The sequence below is a fragment of the Fragaria vesca genome, linkage group LG1 (assembly GCF_000184155.1).
Source record: "Fragaria vesca subsp. vesca linkage group LG1, FraVesHawaii_1.0, whole genome shotgun sequence".
Lineage (NCBI taxonomy): Eukaryota > Viridiplantae > Streptophyta > Magnoliopsida > Rosales > Rosaceae > Fragaria > Fragaria vesca.
This window is the reverse complement of record NC_020491.1, coordinates 22,645,577-22,664,684: the sequence shown is the minus strand read 5'-3', so window position 1 is coordinate 22,664,684 and position 19,108 is coordinate 22,645,577. Positions and strand designations below refer to the sequence as shown.

General features: G+C 38.9%; 5 protein-coding genes across 5 annotated transcripts in view; 3 read left to right on the top strand and 2 right to left on the bottom strand.

Moving 5' to 3' along the window:
* The first annotated feature begins 121 nt into the window (after positions 1-121).
* Positions 122-3,303, top strand: LOC101298368 (charged multivesicular body protein 7-like). Its single transcript, XM_004288619.1, has 8 exons — positions 122-401; positions 491-670; positions 752-937; positions 1,230-1,360; positions 1,852-2,020; positions 2,127-2,256; positions 2,381-2,706; positions 2,930-3,303. Exons 1-7 carry the CDS (start codon positions 132-134, stop codon positions 2,659-2,661), a joined length of 1,347 nt encoding a protein of 448 aa, XP_004288667.1. The 5' UTR covers positions 122-131; the 3' UTR covers positions 2,662-2,706; positions 2,930-3,303.
* Positions 3,304-4,336: 1,033 nt separating this feature from the next.
* LOC101298653 (expansin-A7-like) lies at positions 4,337-5,477 on the top strand. The gene is made up of 3 exons (XM_004288620.1): positions 4,337-4,561; positions 4,705-5,020; positions 5,165-5,477. The coding sequence occupies exons 1-3, from the start codon at positions 4,405-4,407 to the stop codon at positions 5,475-5,477; spliced, it is 786 nt and encodes a 261-aa protein (XP_004288668.1). The 5' UTR covers positions 4,337-4,404.
* A 3,272-nt stretch (positions 5,478-8,749) lies between these two features.
* On the top strand, positions 8,750-10,842 carry LOC101298068. The gene is made up of 2 exons (XM_004288618.1): positions 8,750-9,845; positions 9,997-10,842. The coding sequence occupies exons 1-2, from the start codon at positions 8,897-8,899 to the stop codon at positions 10,086-10,088; spliced, it is 1,041 nt and encodes a 346-aa protein (XP_004288666.1). The 5' UTR covers positions 8,750-8,896; the 3' UTR covers positions 10,089-10,842.
* A 265-nt stretch (positions 10,843-11,107) lies between these two features.
* On the bottom strand, positions 11,108-16,176 carry LOC101297778 (protein notum homolog). The gene is made up of 13 exons (XM_004288617.1): positions 15,862-16,176; positions 15,640-15,722; positions 15,406-15,535; positions 15,196-15,269; positions 14,707-14,793; positions 14,505-14,629; positions 14,356-14,416; positions 14,043-14,096; positions 13,878-13,955; positions 13,156-13,261; positions 12,882-13,027; positions 12,228-12,331; positions 11,108-11,255 (listed from the first exon to the last, which is right to left on the bottom strand). Exons 1-13 carry the CDS (start codon positions 16,109-16,111, stop codon positions 11,120-11,122), a joined length of 1,434 nt encoding a protein of 477 aa, XP_004288665.1. The 5' UTR covers positions 16,112-16,176; the 3' UTR covers positions 11,108-11,119.
* Positions 16,177-16,996: 820 nt separating this feature from the next.
* The window catches only part of LOC101292067 (chaperone activity of bc1 complex-like, mitochondrial-like), a 10,089-nt gene continuing 7,977 nt past the window's right edge, over positions 16,997-19,108 (bottom strand). The window contains exons 7-8 of the mRNA XM_004289559.1: positions 17,961-18,077; positions 16,997-17,596 (exon numbers count right to left, since the gene is read on the bottom strand). Of these exons, the coding sequence (XP_004289607.1) occupies positions 17,204-17,596; positions 17,961-18,077 (510 nt within the window). The 3' untranslated portion in view covers positions 16,997-17,203. The remainder of the gene's footprint in view (positions 17,597-17,960; positions 18,078-19,108) is intronic.

The following is a 19,108-nucleotide window of genomic DNA, read 5'->3' as shown; positions in this document are numbered from 1 at the left end:
AAAAAAACCTTTAGAATTCTAAAATCAAATTATAAATTTCAATTGGCCCTCATGAAAAAGCAAAACGATGCCGTATTATGGTGCTTTTTATGTAGTTTTGTTTGAAGTCTGAGGAGGGGGTGAAAGCAAAAATGAGAAACCTGAAAGTGGAAGAGAGCGAGAAAGTGAAAGAGGTGATCAGGAAGGAGGTTAAAGATTGGGACGACGAGTTGGTCTGCAGAGCCCGATTCAAAGCCTTCAGCGGCCAACGGTCCGATTGCGAACCCATCTACCTCTTCTGGAGAAACCTGATCCTCACCGTCGCTCGCCAACTAGGCCTCTTCATCATCAAACCCTCTCACCTCAAGACCCACTGGTTCAATCGAGGAGGCCTCTCTCCCTTATGCCTCGACGACGTCTTGGTACCTCTCAACTCACTCGCTCACTCATCTAATCTATCTTCTTCTGTGTAATTTTCCGAAAAACCCTAAATTGATTAAGGGGGTTTCAGTTTGTGATGTACAATGAAGGTGAAGCTGTGCCTGCTGCGGATGTTGCCGACCCCACCGCCGGGCGGATATCCCGGATTTTCAGGAGAGTGACCAGCTCCGTGGCTAGCTTTGCTTCTTCAGCACCGACTCCGCAGGTTCTGATGGCACATGATCGTCTCATTCTTACTCCGATTCTCAAGGTATGGTGAATTTTTATTTTAACTGTGAGTGGTGATTTAGTTACTGTGGTGAGTTTTGGGTGTGTGGTGGTGGTGGTGTAGGATAAAGCTGTTGAAATTGTGGAGGTTTTGTCTGAGTGCCATTGGAATGGTTGGTGCATTGTCACCATGGAGAGGTTCCGGGAATTGTGTGGAGGGACGTTTGAAGGTTCGGTAGTCTTGTCTCACTTGTCAGCGCAGGGGAAGGCGCGGTATCTCTCGCTTCCCAACAGGGGGGACTTATTACAGGTACATACTTCACATGCTTATGCGTGCGTAATAGAACCTTTGTTTTTACATTTCTTCTTAATTATTGCTGTTCCCAGTCGTAGAATGGATTTGCTTAGTTTGTTATGAAATTGGGGAGAAACTTAATGCAACTGTGCCAAGGAAATGCCTCAATACACAATTAGCAGATAGTGTTGCAATTAAGATACACATATGATGAATCTCATACAATCATTTTGGTACATGAACTTCTAAGTGTTGGATGTTGAACTTACTATTTTGCAGTATTGATGCGGCTATTTCCTCTTTGCAGGGTGTGAAAGTCTCCATTTCAGCGTCTTCTGTTCCTAGTGTTTCAAGTTTAGACCGTGATGTTCTGCACTTGACTTGGACAAGAGAGAGACTTCAACAACAACTTGATGTAATTGACCGAAGATGTGAAACGTAAGTATTACTCACTCTTTAATCTTCCTTTACATGCTGGAATTTCTTGGTTTAGAATCAGAGACCCTAGGTTTTATATCTTAAAAATGCTCTCCATCAGTGTTTGACAATGACCTCAGAGACCCTAGGTTTATATTTTAAGAATGCTCTCCATCAGTGTTAGACAATGACGTAGATGCTAGTTCAAGACACAGATAGCTATAGAGGCACATGTGAACAGTTACTATGCTAATTTTGACTGCAGGGTTAACATGAAATGTATTTACATATCAGGCCTGTGGCTGGCTTATTGACAGAGTTTACTGACATTCACCATGGATAGCTATTGGTTGATCATAGTTAAACTAGGTCCAACCATGTAGGACTTTATAGAGCTTATCGGCTTATCCTGTACACCTTCTAAATTATAATTGTGTTTTTATGTGAATAATGGACAATATGGTTCCAAAGAAGTGTGTTTTCATGATGGGGATGATTGCAACTATGTATAGGTTAAGAAAATCAGCATTAGCTTGTTTGCATTCTGGAAACAAGAAAGTGGCTCTGAGGCATGCAAGAGAGTTAAAGTTGGCGAATGAGAGTAGAGAAAAATGTTCAACCTTCATGAACAGAGTGGTGGAAGTTCTTGATTTTATCGCAAATGCTGAAATGACAAAGAAGGTAAGTTTAGGAGCAAAGAGAATCTTTAGATTAGCTTCTAAATAAACGAAGCAATTGAAGTGTGACCTTGTAACCCTCAAGTTAAAGTTCTTTATTGACTTGTCAGGTTTCTGAAGCTATCCAAATTGGAGCTAAAGCTATAAAGGAAAATAAGATTAGTGTGGAAGAAGTTGAAGATAGCCTACAGGAAATTGAGGAGAGCATTGATACACTAAAGCAATTAGAAAATATTATAGGTACCATTTCTTATTCATTAGAACATTTACACTAAAGATCTGTTTGAATTGGTGGGGTGCATTATTTATTTTGGAGGAAAGGATTTTGTTATTATATCAATCTGGGTGTCTTTGGATTTTGCAGAATCAACCCCCCTGTACTCAGTTACAGATGATGAAGAAAATATCGAAGAGGAGTTCAGGAAACTAGAGCTGGATATTGGACATGAAAACCATCATGAACCAATCGTGAAAACTGAGGTTAACAATGCAGTAGAAACAGAGAGTTCTGCTGAAGTGTTGTTAGATTCTTTATCAAATCTCAAGCTTTCAGATGATGGTCAAGCAAGGATACCAGCAATTCAGGGCACTGCCTCGACAGTAAGAAACAACAAAACAAAAACTCCTGACCTCGCTACCGCTTAACTTATCCTGGATACCAGAATCAATTTATGATGATATGCCAATGTGGTGAGTATAATCATTTCAGTGATTTCACTTTACTAATTTCACAGGGGTGTTGTGCATATATAATCACGTAGAACAACCATTTCCAAAATTCTTAACAGTGTTAGTTTTTGTTTATTGAAAATTGAGTAGTGAGCATATAAAATTATATTTAGTACAGCTTATTCACCGCTGCCTAGATTAATTGTTGAATTAAGTAATGTACTTGGGATTTGGGAATTCTCAGCCAGGTGTTGTAAATGGGAATTCTGCATATGTTCTGCATGTTATAATCTACCTTGGTGGAAACCAGGTTCATTCTCATTCTGCTTTCAAGTTAAAATGAATAGCTAAAGTTCTTTGTAACTTGGAATGTTAGTACTCTTGCAGATTGTAGGCAAATATATTGTATTGTATTGTATGGCATTGTATCATGAAAATTTATCCGGTTTCACCATGTTTGATGTTGGTCGGCTCGTTCCCTTGCTCTTTGCTGTCATTAGTGATTATTATGGATGAAAAAAAAATATGAACAATGCAATCATATGAACAATGCAATCAGTACATCTGGGGTGTACAAAATGGATGAATGTAATGGCTCTATAAAACAATGGGAACAGCAAAAAGGAAAGCTAAGCTTAACGGAAGGAATATCATAGATGGGATTGACTTGATTGTTCGCTGTGAGACTGGGGAGATTTTTCATTGGCAAGGCAGACCATTTAGCATGATGACGTGGTCTCCGGGAGCACTGGAAAATCTAAACAATTTTTGTTTAAAGAAGTTCAAAACATTTCAATAAACACACACTACAAAATGTGTCGACCTGCCTAGAAATTAGTAACTCAAAAGCTTGATGTCAACTTTGTTTCACCTCGCTTCATCAAATGTATTGATCTAGTAATTAAGATTGACATTCAAATCTTCCCACCTTCAAATCCAGCAAAGGCATTGAGAATTCCATATCTAAGATAGCATATGTGTACTCGACTTTATTCCGAAAAAGAATAAAAATAAATGTATACTCGACTATAGATAACATCCAAAAGCTAACTTATACTTATTTGTACAAATTAGGTACAATATGTCAAATCGATACATCCACCATCTCTTATGCATTCAATTATTTAGCTGATGTGATATAATTTTTTTTAAAATTTGACTCGAACTGATTCCCATAAACTAGGATTTAAACATTGTTCATATTCTTTTTCATAATTATTCAATTACCGACGCTTGCTCCTGGAATCATATACATGTCACCGCCATAAAAGAACCCAGCAATACTAAACTCAATTGAAGGAGGTGACTGAAGCATCTCGTTTGGAGGGGATTACAAAGACATGGTCACCTCAATAAACCTCAAGACAAAATAAGCCCTGAAATATTGGAAAAATAATGAATGTCATGTAATCCTAATCGTCGCACAATCTTAAGTTGTCTATCACCCGCTTAACAAATCTGCAAAAAACAAAACCTGCCTGCACGTTTACATGAAAAGCACTTCACATTTTATCAGCAAAATTAAAAACCCTTATTTGACTTGTATGACATTCTCTTATTCGTTGGGATCACGAAGGCATTCCTTGCCTCCTCCATGTTTTGCAGTCGTTGAAGTGAGCTTTATATAAGCTCATGCAGTACTATCCAATAAGCATTCCAGAGTTCATATCCCTAAGCTTGACATTGTAGCTCTAGCTAACAAGTTTCTTAGCTTCTGCCATGGCTTCTTTCCTTCATTCATGGAGCTTCAGCCTTCTATTAGTGTCATTGACGTTGACAATTATAAGCAGAACAACTTTGGCGACTTACAAACCCACCCCATGGCAGCTCGCTCATGCTACTTTTTATGGGGACGAAACTGCCTCCGAGACCATGGGTACGTATTTCATTCACACTTTAAAGTGGTAATTGAGTCATCAAAATGATAAAAAAAAAAAAAGTTGATGCATGTGAAACATTACCACATACACCTAGCCATATACAAAAGTTATATTGTGTTTCTTTTTTTCTGTTTTGAAGGAGGAGCTTGTGGATATGGAAACCTGTTCCTCAATGGCTATGGAACAGATACTGTAGCATTGAGCTCAACACTGTTCAACAATGGATACTCTTGTGGAGCTTGTTTCCAGATCAAATGTTATCAGTCTCCCTGGTGCTTTAAAAATGTGCAATTCACTACCGTCACCGCGACCAATCTTTGCCCGCCAAACTGGTCCCAGGACTCCAATGCCGGAGGCTGGTGCAATCCTCCTAGGGCTCACTTCGACATGTCCAAGCCTGCCTTCATGAAGATTGCTCAGTGGAAGGCTGGCATTGTTCCAGTCATGTACCGTAGGTATGCCCTCAGAATTTACTTTAGGATTTTCTTGGGTTGCAAGGAATTAAATTTTTATATTCCCAAGTTAGTGAACATTAAAAATGACCTAATTTAAAGTTTCTCCTTGTCCAATGCTCATTTATTGTGTGGTTTTTCTTGCAGGGTACCGTGCATGAGGTCTGGGGGGCTCAGATTCTCTTTCCAAGGAAATGGGTACTGGCTCTTGGTCTATGTGATGAATGTGGGAGGAGCTGGTGACATCCAAGACATGTATGTGAAGGGAACCAGAAGTGGGTGGATTAAGATGAGCCACAACTGGGGAGCTTCATACCAGGCTTTTGCAACCTTGAAGGGCCAAGCTCTCTCTTTCAGGGTCACTTCCTACACAACCAAGCAGACCATCATTGCATGGAATGTTGCTCCTTCTAACTGGAATGTGGGCTTGACTTACAAGTCAAATACCAACTTCCACTGATCATGAACAAAACAACAGTGCAATCTTATTAAGATTGTCATTTCTATCACTTTTTTGTTTTCTCAGTTTGATCCTTCTGATACATATATAACTAGCCCCAAGGCCTTTATATACCGCTTTGGTATGGCAAATTTTCCTTTCAGTAGCTTGTATCTGGTGATAGCGGGAATTTGTAGCTTTAGTGCTAAGAGTATATACTCTAAACAACTCTGAGATCGAATTCTCTAGCTTTCCTAAATAATTTGTATCTAATATCAATTTACAAATATAAATCTTGACGCACAAAAATTAGAGTACTAGAGCTACAACTAGTATGAGAGTACTACTACAACTGCTTGGTTTTTTTGTTTTTATGGAAACCAGTGTTCTAAAAATCGGCCGCACAGCCCGCCTTGGTACTGGGCGGCAGTAGACCTTAGAGTGGAACGACAAATCAGCACTCCTAGACGGAAGGCCTCATGACAAAGTTTTGATCAATCTTGTGATCTAGCAGTACTCAAAACTCTCTACTAGAGTCAAATCCCACATTTCAGACCCAAAAAAAAAAAAAAAAAAAAAAAAAAAAAAAAGTCAAATCCCACATATATAAACTAATGTCGACGTAACCTGATATGCCCTTGTTGTCAACGAGAGAGAATCGACATAATCAAGACCATAACTACTAAGCGTCTAGATCAAGACCGAAGACACTCCCAACATAAGGAGAAATTGCCACCATCACTTAACCTAAACGAGGAGAGGTCTCTGGCACGACCAAGCTGCACCTAACCCTACTGCCGCCGCAGAGCGTTCGACCAGCCAAAACAAAGACAAAAGGAGGCTGAAGCCAAGCCAACTCCACGTCCACATCTTCATCGATGCAACGTTGGAAATTACATTTCAAGGTTTCCAAAGTCTATTTTTATCTACAATACTAAATCAATGTTAAACTAATAATATAGAACAATATCACCAAATGTGTGGTACCATTGATTTTTTTGGTGGATGATCACCAAGTATTGTTTTTACTTTTTTCTTTTTGAAATATAACAAAGTAACTGACATATATTTTTTTTTTATTTAAAAAAAGGTATGATAATAACCTTCAATCAATTGCATTTATAATTTAACCAACACATGTTTCATGTTCCGTTACAACCAAAATTTGAACGAGTCTGGTTACCCTTCTTTTCTTTATCATGAAAATTAAAGTTGAACTAGTTGGAGTCAAATCTATCAATCCCAATCCAAACATGAATGGTTCTGCCATAGGTGTCCATCTCACCAAGCTCTCAGGCTCTCAGCCGCACCCCTATCTAGAGGACTTCATCGCCTCACGTCGGCCTCTCCGCCACCCATCCTTAGCACCCATAGACTCGCCCATCATAGTACTAATTACCAACTTAATTGGTACCATGATCAGACACGCGTAACAAACCTAATGCCAGTTCTCATCACCGCGGCCCCACAAAACATACACATGTCCAAGTGTAGATGTTCGGTGTGGTCACAACGTGATATGTACGTATGATACAATAGACAAATAAATAGGTGATGAATTAAGACAGTTTTGAATTTTTACGGGACCATATCCATGATGTTAGCTCATTTAAAAAAAAAAAAACAATGTATACCGGTCAGTTAGTGATTAAGAAAATAATGTTCAATCACTTTTAGATGTAAATTCAATGTTTTATCATAAATAAAGTCATCGTGTGTTCGGATGCGTTTCAGAAACTTGTTTTCTCTAGAGATATATATTGATGTATGATGCTCAAACTCAATTCCATTGCGCATTTGCATAATTATCTATCTAAATCAACAAAAAATAAAGAAGAAGTCGGTGAACGGCAGTCCTACTATTACAAGTCAAGTCCACCAACATATTAACTAAATTGTGATGATTAGAACTAATCAACACCTTAATGGTGAAAACGTCTTAGCAAACCCAAATTAAAGGGTTGGCCAAGAAATCCACAGATTAATGTTTGATCTGATCGGGGGGTTTGGAACTTCTGGTAGAAGAATCGTTGGGACTTCGATACGGACATCTTTGATGTCATCGCCGACGACACGTGTCGGTTCACTAGATTGGCGCCAAGTGTCCTCGTTGTTAGAGTGGAGCCCACGAGTGGCATGATGAGGATGATGAGCTTTCACTCCCAGGTGTCCCTACTGCTTTTGGCTGTTTAGTGGAAAAAAGTGATTATAAAAAAAGCAGTGTCGGAATAAAAGCGCGGACAGCTGCTCTCACGCGGTTTGGCATTACATCATTTCCTACGTAACCTCATGCCATCCAAAAATGTCTACAACTATTTCTATATTAGGGTAAGTAGAGAAAAAACTAACCAAACAAAATCCCAACACAAAATCTTTTCATTTTCTTCCTCCTCCCATTTTTGTTCGTCCACAAAAAGATTTCACTTTTCGTGTTCTTCATGTACCGAGAGGCCACGAGCAATAGATATGTCTTGAAAATATCATCGGTGAATGAGATGAAAAATACATGAAACTATAAAACGACGTAACATTATATCAAGACATTATAATTAAACTGGGAGAGTCGGAGGTATATGAGTCGATCAAGATCCTGTCGATCAAGATCCGGTAAATGAAATCCTTTTCACCATCTTTAGCTCTACAATGACGTTACAAAGATGGGAATGCGCGCAGGTAGGTTAAGAAGAGGGTTATATAATAGATTAGTTTACCGGTTTTTCTTCTGGTGCTTGGAGCCTTGGACCAATCATATGTAATCATACATGATATACCTGTTACCACTCGTGTGGGAAACTTCTGAAGACGCAGATGTCACCTATATATAGTATATAAATCATCTTGAAACAAATTGGTTGATGTTAACTCTACCATTTCAGTAATATTTTCCAGTCAAAGCTAGCTTGACCTTCCTTGGCAAGGTACAATCTTACTAGGACACCTGGAATCACATTATTGTTTCTTTAGTACATTCTCCTGTGACCTGTGACCTGTGACAGTGAAGCTTTGAAGATAGAAGAAGAAGAAGAAGAAGGGTAATCTGGGAATCGTAGGTAGATGAGGATGAAGATGAGGAGGTTGGGTATAAACTATAAAGCAGTAAAGCAGTAGCTACAGCTGCTATATAGTCAGTCATACATACAAAGAGTCAATATAAATATAAGGAGAAGGTTGGATAGACAAAATATCTTAGAAACTTACTTACAATCTTTTACCTTATCATTCAAGCAAGAACCCCAAAAGCCACTCTCATCTTTGCACTTCACTACTATAGCTTAGCTTAGAGCTTTTATTAGACTATAAATACCTGACTGTTCATTCATCTATTCTCTACATTGATTCTGATTCTGATACCCAACTACACTAATTAAAGGCCCTTTACCTTTGTCAACTACATTTCGATTCAGTTTCTTCCATTGAAGGAGTGCTTGAAGCTCGATTATATGGCGTCAGATGAGAGTATGACACTTAGGTCTTGTATCGAGTATGATGAGGATACAGATGAAGGGTATGATCATGATCAGCCTCATCCTCACTTGTCTAGGTTGTCCATGTGTACCAACAATTCCATGTATGGTGAAGATCAGATGATGAGTGATGAACATGAAGGCGCTGGCAATGACAATTCCATGTACTACCAGGGGCAACAAGAGAATGGTATGAGTATGTACATGTCACTGTTGTCCATAGACAGCTTTGATGGGGATGTTGATGAAGAAGAGGAAACATCCAACAAGAAGAGGCTCAATTCTCAACTGGTACTGGCAGCTGAGATGTCAACGGAGGACGATTCCGACAGGGAACCGGGGTGTTACTCGCTTCCGGCCACACCCCCTAGGCGGAGGAGGGATCTGGCTGCTGGTGCAGGGAGGATGCTTTTTAACAAGGTCCATCCCAGTTCTATGGTGGAGAAAGAGTATGCAAGCGAAAATGAAGCTCAAAAGGCTATGAGTGATGACAGCAGGAGGAGCAGGAGGAGGAGCAGGAGGAGGATGATGAGGAACAGATCATCATGGCTATCACCATCACCATTCCACCATGGAGCTAAGACGGCGATGGACGACGATGATGGTGAAGATCATGACAAGGAGGAGGAGAACATGAACATGAACATGTGTGGTGATCACTGTCACAGCTTCAGCGGAGAGAGCGAGGGTACTGGGATGGTGATGATAGCAAGGCCTAAAGGAGGGAAGAGGTCGCTTTGCATGGACATGGAAGAAGTGAAGGCTTGCAGAGACCTTGGATTCGAGTTGGAGCACGACCGCATGCTGCAGCAGCAGGAGATGATGCCCTCACGAATTTCTCTATCAGCCCCCACCCTTGAAACTAACTACACTACCAGCAGCGGTGGCAACTCCCCCATTGCCAACTGGCGCATTTCCAGTCCCGGTATGCCTCGCCTTCCATGTCTATCTGTTATGCCATCATATATTCCATCTTCCTCATTCACCGTTTGGCCATTGCAAGCCAATTCATTCATGATGTTCATAATTAATTTTTGCATATCAAGATCTAAACTGGTAGCAAATATTTGCTTCAGGAGACCATCCGCAAGATGTCAAGGCTCGCCTCAAGGTCTGGGCGCAGGCAGTAGCTCTGGCATCTGCATCACCCACAAGGCACTCGAGCTGAGCAGTGGTGTTGGCTTCTAACAGTTTAGTCTTTTGGGTTAATTACCTTAAAACAGAGAGTTTGGGATAACTCAGATTGGGGATTTTGATTCCAGAGAGGACTGAAGAGAGGAGCTTCTTTAATCCGCGTTTCCTAATACTACTAGTCTACTACTATTACTACTGAGCATTTTTTTTTGTGGGAAAATATTGAGATTTCTGATGTTTGGTTGATGAATTCTTTACCAGTTCACCAGCGCCTCGAATTCTCGACATTGTGAGTACAGCACAACTGAAGATTGGATAGACCTCATTCTGTACATAATATGTAAAAACATTGGAGTTTCAGTTTCATGTATGCATCTAGAAAGCTGTTTCCTATTGGTATTGTCAGTATCAGGTTGATGTTATTAGTTTTGAAAATCTTGGCAGACTGCTGCATTACTCCATGTATGATTTCACAAAGTAGGGGGTATAAAACGGAGAGTAGTTTCTCCTATTACTGTCCTCGCAAATACTAGAAACCACATTTTTGGTTTCTGGCATAATCTGACTCTATCCGACTCTGGGGGGTAGAAGTTTATCAACTACTGGGATTTTTAGTTGTTTAGTTGATGTTCCTTAACTGTATTTGTGCGGTACCTCTTCAGATTCTTGGCTTTGTAAATACAATGTAACTGAAGATAGACTCGAGTTACATGCACTTCATTCTGTCAGATGTGTAATCTATTTCCCACTGTACTAATTTTAAACATATATCTAAATTTTGCAGTGCTCTATATGTATATGCAGTTCTTAGAAGTGATTATAATGCCATGAATGAGATACCCTAAGAAGCCGAGGTCAGAGAACAAATGAAGAAATCATAAATACATGGATGAAACTCGGTGCATGGGACTAATAAAGGACACTCTTTTAAGTCCTAATTTGTATCTCAAAAAACAACTCTATTAAGATTTATTGGCTTCAGTTAAGCTCAATATACACGCTGGAAGATTTAGTCCAGCAAACTAGTATATTGAACCCTATCTTATATCAGAGCACAATCTGTTTTCAGTGGACAAATCGAAACCACATTATGAAGCTGGAACATGTTATAGGCATCAACAAGGCACTTGGCAGATTTAGCATGGTAATAGACAACTTTGCGGACTGAGAATATGTCAATGTCGTAGAAGATATATCCTCTCTGCAGAGCAAAAGAGTCATCTCAGTCTCTCACAAAGTGAAATGGAGAGAAGAAAAGCATTTCCTAAATTGAATGTGGTATCTTCTACTTGGTTCCAGACTGTTAGATAACCAACAGACTCAAAGCTAAACAAGACCAACAAAGTGTATCAAGCTAATACAGTCCCATTTGTGGTTCCCGATCATGCATGTGGAGAGGCAAAAAACTGCAGAAGAGAAACCAATGCAGCTGCACCCAGCACCTTACATTTCAACAAACCGGGGAGTGGGAGTGACAGTTACAATTTCAGAACCTTCTCCGAAGATAATCTCTGATATATTAGATAACCGCAAGACCTGAAACCTTAAAGTGATAGGGAATGGACCAATAATGGATCAAGCTTGACCTAACAAGTCGGTTGAAAGCTAGTAAACTGAATTGACACATGAAAATACTTTTCCTTGGTAACTTCAGATTATATGCTGACATTAGGCTTGTGTCCAAAATGAATAACTTCCTTTGAATTATCCTTCTTATATAAATCCTACACGCTTCATCATAAACTCTAAGACAACATGGCTTTGGGCATTAAAAGAATCGTCATTATCAAAAAGACCAAGAACTTAAGTTGGCAAATCTCCAACTGTGACTATGAGAATCTACCAAGGAATGGGCTCTTGATCAAAGCTCTCAGTGTTCTGAAGATTTAACTCACACTAGAAGGAGCTTTTGGTCAGAAGGTCACTGATTGTGGCCTTACTGATTGAAAAGAGAATATACAAGAATTAAGTACTAATTAATCGAGAATGCAAAAAAGGTGCACCAGTTAGTAGCAGCATTAACATGATCCTATTTGACCTCCTAAATATTGTAAGGTTCTATTCAGACTAAATTAACTCCTGGAGACGAGCAAGCAGCTTGCATTATATTGTAGTAAATGAATTTTTACAATATCCAGACACTACAATAATTTGAAAGATTATTCGCACTCACTTGAAGTTAAGATTGTGACAGGTGCTATCACAGGGGAATGCACAGTCAATAGCTTTAACCATCCTTCGATTGAAGTACCAGTCTCCAACAGACAGCGCAATTGCCTGCACAAAAAAGAATTGTATCTAATTTCATGCAATCCCAAAGAAATTTATCTCACAATAAATGACAGAACATGTGCAGTATGTATCTTGATTGAAGTCTGTACTCCTTTGTGCTACTTCTATACTGTATTTTATTGTACTATAATCTAGCCACAGTTAGCCCTTTATTCTTTTTTCATTTGAAGATGAGTTAAGCCTTTGAATTGGAACCCGTCTTTGCAACATGTACTCTAGAATAGATGAAAGTGTTTCAACCTTATCATAATAGTTCTTGCAGTTGGATAGTACAATGTTCAGTGTTATTGTTCGCCCACCTTCCAAAACCTCAGACATCCAACCATGTTCCCACATTCTCTCCACTACCTAGTTTTACAGTCTTTCATGTAGTGTAGCAACTAACATTACTGAAAGATTTCTGGCTATTACTGAAAGATTTTAATAGAAACCACCCCCTATGAAAAATCATACACTTCACATGTTATACCTATAATACAAGTATACAGCCATCACAATCATTTTCTGAAAGCAATAGATTTTTCGAAGGGAATACCTGGTTGTCAAGAAGAGGAGAATCATCAGCAAACCATGTGTCTTGTCTCTCAGACTGGCAGTGAGCAAAGCAAGAGTTTATGAATAAACCATTTTCACTGGACATTGAAAAATCTTTCACGGCATTGAGCATTTGATTCCTGAAATCTGCTTTATAAGGGATACGAGAACATCGTTAGGAAGCAACTCTTTGTGTGTGCTCGTGTCTGTTACAAGAATACATTCCAGCAGAATCAATCAAAGAAAACAAAACAAGCTTTAAATATGAAGATTACCTTGGAGAAACTGGATCTGGGATGAATTACATTCTGCATGGTTTGATTTGCATTCATTCCATAAACCATGAGGATCAGCAGATGGAGGGGCTAAACTAGCTTGGAGCTGAAGAAAACATATAAACAGCATTTGCACCGAATTATTAATAAATTAGTTTATCTATTGATCCAGTGAGAGATTATGTAGATGAATCAATATTTATGAGAGCCTGCCTAGAAAAAATAAGAAGGACAATGATAGCTGAACTCGCATTAGAGGGTTTCTATCAGTCTAAGATCGGGTGGTAACTCATTGATAGTACCTAGATGAATCAATATTTATGAGAGCCTGCCTAGAAAACATAAGAAGAAGAACAATGATAACTGAACTCGCCTTAAAGGGTTTCTGTCAGTCTAAGATCGGGTGGTAACTCATTGATTGTACCTAGACGAATCAATATTCATGAGAGCCTGCCTAGAAAACATAAGAAGAAGAACAATGATAACTGAACTCGCCTTAGAGGGTTTCTGTCAGTCTAAGATCGGGTGGTAACTCATTGATTGTACCTATTTTGAATTTTAAAGTATGATTCTTAAAAGCATGCACAAGCAGTACACTGTGCAGTCAATGTTACAGGAGGCATAGATACATATATTCAAGTAGTACTTCCATACCCTCTGATGTGATATCATACAAAAAGTAAATTGTCAATATAATGATAAGAAAAAAAGTAAGAAGTTACCTGCCAAGCATCATAGGCTGCATTCAGAAGAAACATTGGCGTCTTAACATTTGCAACCAAATTCTGAGGAAAGAAGCACTGAGAGAGAGAAATAGAAAGTTAGGTCCTTTAATTACCATTTTTGCAATTACATGACAACAAAGAGAATACAGTATAGAGAATTACAGAAGTTGGATCTAGGTGGTTGATACAGGTCTTCGGAAGATTCTTTTGCACTTCCTAAAATTCATGACATATATAAATATCAAATGTTAGATAAACAAAGAGATATAACACTTATCATAAACCCATACTGTGAAGGTTTGATTGAGATAATATATATACCTATATATATATATATATATAAGCTTTCTTTTTCCAAGAGAATGGGTAAGACCTCAAATACAAACTTTATTCTTTTCAGGTCAGAACGAAACCTAAATTTCTACTTTAAAATTGACCCTGATCAAACATGAACGTAAAAGCAACTTAACACTACCTGCAAGCTAACTACTCCTGCATACAAATTCCTTAGAGTGTGCCCACCAGATACATCAATTCTACAAAATAAAACAAATCAGAACCAGCAATCAAAGACTTATTACTTGATGAAAGATTGCACATGTATAAAAGCCATGAACTGCTTACGCATCAAGGAACATCCCGGCATCACTCAGACATTTCACTGTGGTAGTGGTTGGAAACAAGTCCCGGAACTCATCACAATGTAGTATCGATGCCAGACCCCCAGCGGAACATCCAGAAAGAAGAGCCTGAAATTGTTAGTTGTAAGAAGGTACACAAAAATATCGAAGCCCAGTTACATTAATGCTCTAGTTCAGTGAAAGACCTGGTTAGCATTCTGCATTCCCTTGGACATTAACTCTTCCATAGCAACTGACCAAATCTTTTGCCCTCGAAAATTAAGTTGAGCAGCCTGAAAATGAAGAATCACTCAACAAATCAACATTGAATAAATAACACTGAGGTTTTCATACACTTAATAGGTTTCAGGAGAATGGTCAACGGATATGGTTTGTAATTGAGATAGAGATAATTCATCACTGAAGGCATTATCTTTAGTTTCTTGTCTAACAGCTAATAGGCCAACAGGTCACACCACTTAACTGCAATGTTCTGTTGAGAATTGTATAGAGTGAAGCTAAAAGGTAAAAACATGCCTGCCAGCCACCAAACTAAACCAGAAATTTCACCACATGTGTAAAGATTTTATGATTGTGTGACCAGTAAAACCTCAATAAAAGTTCATGCCCATTAAACAGGAAATGATTAAGAGAAACTAGTATTGTAAGCATCCAAAAGATGATCAGGGACCAACCTCATTCTGGCTGTCTCCAGTAAAAGATGCCCCATCACAGTATCGTAGCTTGACCCTGTTCCAGTTGAAGAAATCTGCAACCATGGGAACCAGCCAATGCAAATCATCAGATCTTTCACAATTGCAACCATTCACATCAATCAAAACAGGAGGAGCAAAAAAAAATCTTTATTTGATATATGAATGGAGTGCACAAAGAATACTCCATACCGGGGTTTTCTTCAGGTTTATTGCTCAAAATTCCTGTGAAGGGCAATTGCTTTTCCATGAACTTGGATGAACCGCGGCGAGTGGTCTTGCGGTAAACACAGTTTCTGATAGTATTACACCACCCCCCACCCTGCAAAACACAACAAAACCATAAAAAGTAAGAAATTGACACAATGATAAAGCAGCATTCACATGAATATGAACTGAAATAGCAAATGGTCTAACCCAACCCACCTCCAACTGAATGAGCCAGCTGTTTGCACCCGATCCAGACCCACGATCCAGATGGTAACCCGGCGGCGTTCCATCCAAACAAACTGTTACAATTCAATCATGTAAACTTGATGACCTTGATATTCTAATATTCTATCTATGATACACACATACATTTTCTACATTATTCTCATATAAGCGAACACAATGTATCTACTGAGATAAAGGGAGGAAGAGACGGACCCGCTCCTTTAGAAGCAGCGTTGTCAATAAGAGTGAGAGCAACCAAGAGGGGCTGAGGCTGTGTCGGTGAGGCTGAGGCTAAGACATGTTCGTCTTCAAACAAGACTGCATCTTTCTCAATAATACTCACTGGTTCGTTCAAACTCAAAGCACCCACATAAACATTCAGATTGACAAAGACAGCTGCCAATGCCACTACCACCAACACTGTACACCCATCCAGCTTCAGCTTCAGCTGAAACTTGTTCATCTTCCTCCTCCTCTCTGTTTCTCACTGACTCACTTGTTCACACTGATGATGAAGTGAAGGAGAATGAAGTCAAAAAGAGAAAGAGAGGAAAGATTGTCTTTTTGTTGGAAACCTTGGCTTGCGTACTCATTTGAATTTGAAACAAGAATGCAGACTTCGGTCCCCTGACAAGACTCGTGTCTTCAAATCTATCTACGTTAAAGATCCCACTTGCACCTGTTTTTGTCCCCCCCACTTTACTTCTACTTCCATTTCCTTTTTTGTCTTTTTCTTATTTCTCAAATTTCCTTTATTCTTTGAGTTGCCTACTAGTTTTTCCACGACCTTTCTTTTTCACCACCTTCTATATTCCTCAAATTTTGAGCTTTTCCCTTTTCCTTTCTTCATGCTTTCTTGGGTACCTTGGGAGAGTTGGGAATGAGTCCTTGACACAACAAGGATGGAACAAAAGTGACCAAGAAAGCTTTGCCGAAATCTACTCAGGAGTTTCAACAACTCCGGAGTAAAGACGGAGCCAAGGAATGACCATCTTGTGCTATAACCCGGGTGACATTATGAAATTTCCATATACACTTGTTGAAACTCCGGAGCAAAGACGGAGCCAGAGAATGACTATCTTGTGCTATAACCCGGGTGACATTATGAAATTTCCATATACATTACAACCTATGAGTTCCTACATATATCATTGACATTTCTAGTGCCATCTAACAAGGCTTCCGCCATTTGCTTTGGAGAACTGGCACATCCCTTTTCCTAGACATCTTGAGTTTTCATCAGAAGGAACGAGACTAGTGAAATATACATACAACACTTCAGCTATTGTTTACTTTTATTCAGGGAACAAGATTTTGGGTCTTATTATACAACAACGTCCTTGAGAATGATTGTGAAAGAATGTTCTATAGCTGTTTGAATTAATTTACAAAAGGATCCTATCTCACCTGGGAAAACTAATCTCAGGAAGTCTACCCCTGGTTTTGAGCTCAATCTATGAAATAATTCTATCATGGAAAATTGCTCCATCTTGAAGTTATTTAAAAAAATGATTAAAATAATTAATAAAAGATATGTATATAAGCCCTTTCCTCATCAAGGCAATCCACTCGACAACGTTTCACCACCATCATCGCCAAATTGATGACGCTCGTATACTTCAAGTAATAGTTCCCTGCATGGGACAACAGCCCCAAGCTTGATGCAAGCCAGAAAGGCACCTGCAAGCTTGCGATGAAGACTGTACGCCTCGTCTGGCGGTGGGGTGAGCCTATGCTGTAGCATGGTTGCCCCAAGGTTTGAAATGCTTTGGGTTATATTGGATGTCCGGAAATCATAGCCACCAGGCTTTGCAAATGGCAATCCCACAACAAAACCTGCTTGGACATGAGCCTCTAACATTACCTCTGATTCCATTCCTGCAAGGAATCCAAGTCTCTTGGACATTTCAATGACTGTATCTCTGTCACCATTCGCACAGGCAACAACCTGATCAAACATGCATCAGAAAGGGTCTTTAGCTACATGCAGCTCATTTGAAAAGGAATACAACTTCAAATAAACGACTATTATTGAACCATATATACAATCAAGAAGGCTTAATCCCACAACTATAACTTAGTTGGTATCAAAAGTAAAAGGGTTTGCTTCATGAGATACGATTTTCCATGAGCAGGTTTCAAATGATGTTAACCCTCTCATAATTGGTGGAGAAGAGAGGCCTGCAATATGTTGCTCAGCTGACATTATCATACCAAATGTTGAAAGTATAATTGTAGGAACCTTTATCGGTAAGCAGATAAAAGCAGAGAAAAAAAAAAAGCCAGCTAAATTCCAAGTAAAGAGATCTCACCATTCTTAGATAGTCATCGACAAAAGTCTTGGGATAATCCCTAGCTGCTCCAAAGTCTATCAGATTAATTGTATTTGTAGCCTCGTCATACAAGAAATTACTCCAATTAGGATCAGTCTGCATTGCATCAAGTGCAATAAAAGAAAGAAAAGATGAGAGCCTAAAACAAGGAAAGAACACACGACAAGATTAACTTCAGAATTTGTAGAGAAAAAAGTAACCATAAACATAGAACAAAGTACAACTGACGAATGATGAGGAGCAAGGACACCCCTGAGATGCTAAACTCACTGACTAAACAATAAAGTATTTCATATATATGAACTCCACTACACTGTCAGTTGTACAACTGGAGCCTGCCTGTGATCGAGACTATTTGAGCGAGAGAACTGTGTCCACATCAGAGAGTTTTAAGTAACATATATTTAGTTTATTACATCTGCACCTTAAGATTAAAACTAATGTCAGATGCAAAACTGGTATTTTTGGGAGATATCCTCATCGGAGGCTTGACAATAGGACTGGTGACCCATATCTGTCACTGAGGCAGGCCTTTTCAGTCCAAAGAGAGATCTTAGTACTAAGAAAAAACAGAAGCAGAACCTCCATTCTGTGGTTTTCCAAAACCATGGGGAAGGCTATAAATTTCATTTCCAATTTACCAAATAGGCAAAGGAATCTTGTAGCCGTCCTGGGTGCGCAAGCCTAAGTTTTTTTTTAAATTTTTTTTAATCTTTCTATCTAACTTCTTTGCAATTACAGCAAACCTTTACCCTCTTCTTATTTACCCTAATCTTTGCTCATTACCTAGAATTTTGCCATCTAGAGTCTGCAGTAATCGAAGCCAATACTCATCTTGTTGTCTTACATCAATTATATATAAAGAACTAATCCAAGTGAAATCGAATTAGACCAAGAATGAAATGAGCACCTTCATTTTATATAAGAAGGGATTCTTAATTGGTCCAGCTCCTAACTTGACTACATCGAAATTTTTGGTTTCATATTGATCTAAGACAAGGGAAGGTGGGTGTTCCTCAGGACTACAACAGGCTTTAGATAGTTTAAATAACTTAAGAAAATTAAACTGATTTCGGGTTTCTATATTGAAGAGAAACTAGAGACGTACAATATTGATCACTGTGATA

Excerpts from the sequence above, each read along its gene's own strand:
- LOC101298368 (XM_004288619.1), top strand. The coding sequence starts at position 132 with ATGAGAAACCTGAAAGTGGAAGAGAGCGAGAAAGTGAAAGAGGTGATC. Across the intron at positions 2,021-2,126 it reads ATGCTGAAATGACAAAGAAG|GTTTCTGAAGCTATCCAAAT; the intron begins GTAAGTTTAGGA and ends TTGACTTGTCAG. Across the intron at positions 2,257-2,380 it reads GCAATTAGAAAATATTATAG|AATCAACCCCCCTGTACTCA; the intron begins GTACCATTTCTT and ends TGGATTTTGCAG.
- LOC101298653 (XM_004288620.1), top strand. The coding sequence starts at position 4,405 with ATGGCTTCTTTCCTTCATTCATGGAGCTTCAGCCTTCTATTAGTGTCA. Across the intron at positions 4,562-4,704 it reads AACTGCCTCCGAGACCATGG|GAGGAGCTTGTGGATATGGA; the intron begins GTACGTATTTCA and ends TCTGTTTTGAAG. Across the intron at positions 5,021-5,164 it reads GTTCCAGTCATGTACCGTAG|GGTACCGTGCATGAGGTCTG; the intron begins GTATGCCCTCAG and ends TTTTTCTTGCAG.
- LOC101298068 (XM_004288618.1), top strand. The coding sequence starts at position 8,897 with ATGGCGTCAGATGAGAGTATGACACTTAGGTCTTGTATCGAGTATGAT. Across the intron at positions 9,846-9,996 it reads CTGGCGCATTTCCAGTCCCG|GAGACCATCCGCAAGATGTC; the intron begins GTATGCCTCGCC and ends TATTTGCTTCAG.
- LOC101297778 (XM_004288617.1), bottom strand. The coding sequence starts at position 16,111 with ATGAACAAGTTTCAGCTGAAGCTGAAGCTGGATGGGTGTACAGTGTTG. Across the intron at positions 15,723-15,861 it reads CGCTGCTTCTAAAGGAGCGG|TTTGTTTGGATGGAACGCCG; the intron begins GTCCGTCTCTTC and ends GAATTGTAACAG. Across the intron at positions 11,256-12,227 it reads TGTCACAATCTTAACTTCAA|AGAGGATATATCTTCTACGA; the intron begins GTGAGTGCGAAT and ends TTTGCTCTGCAG.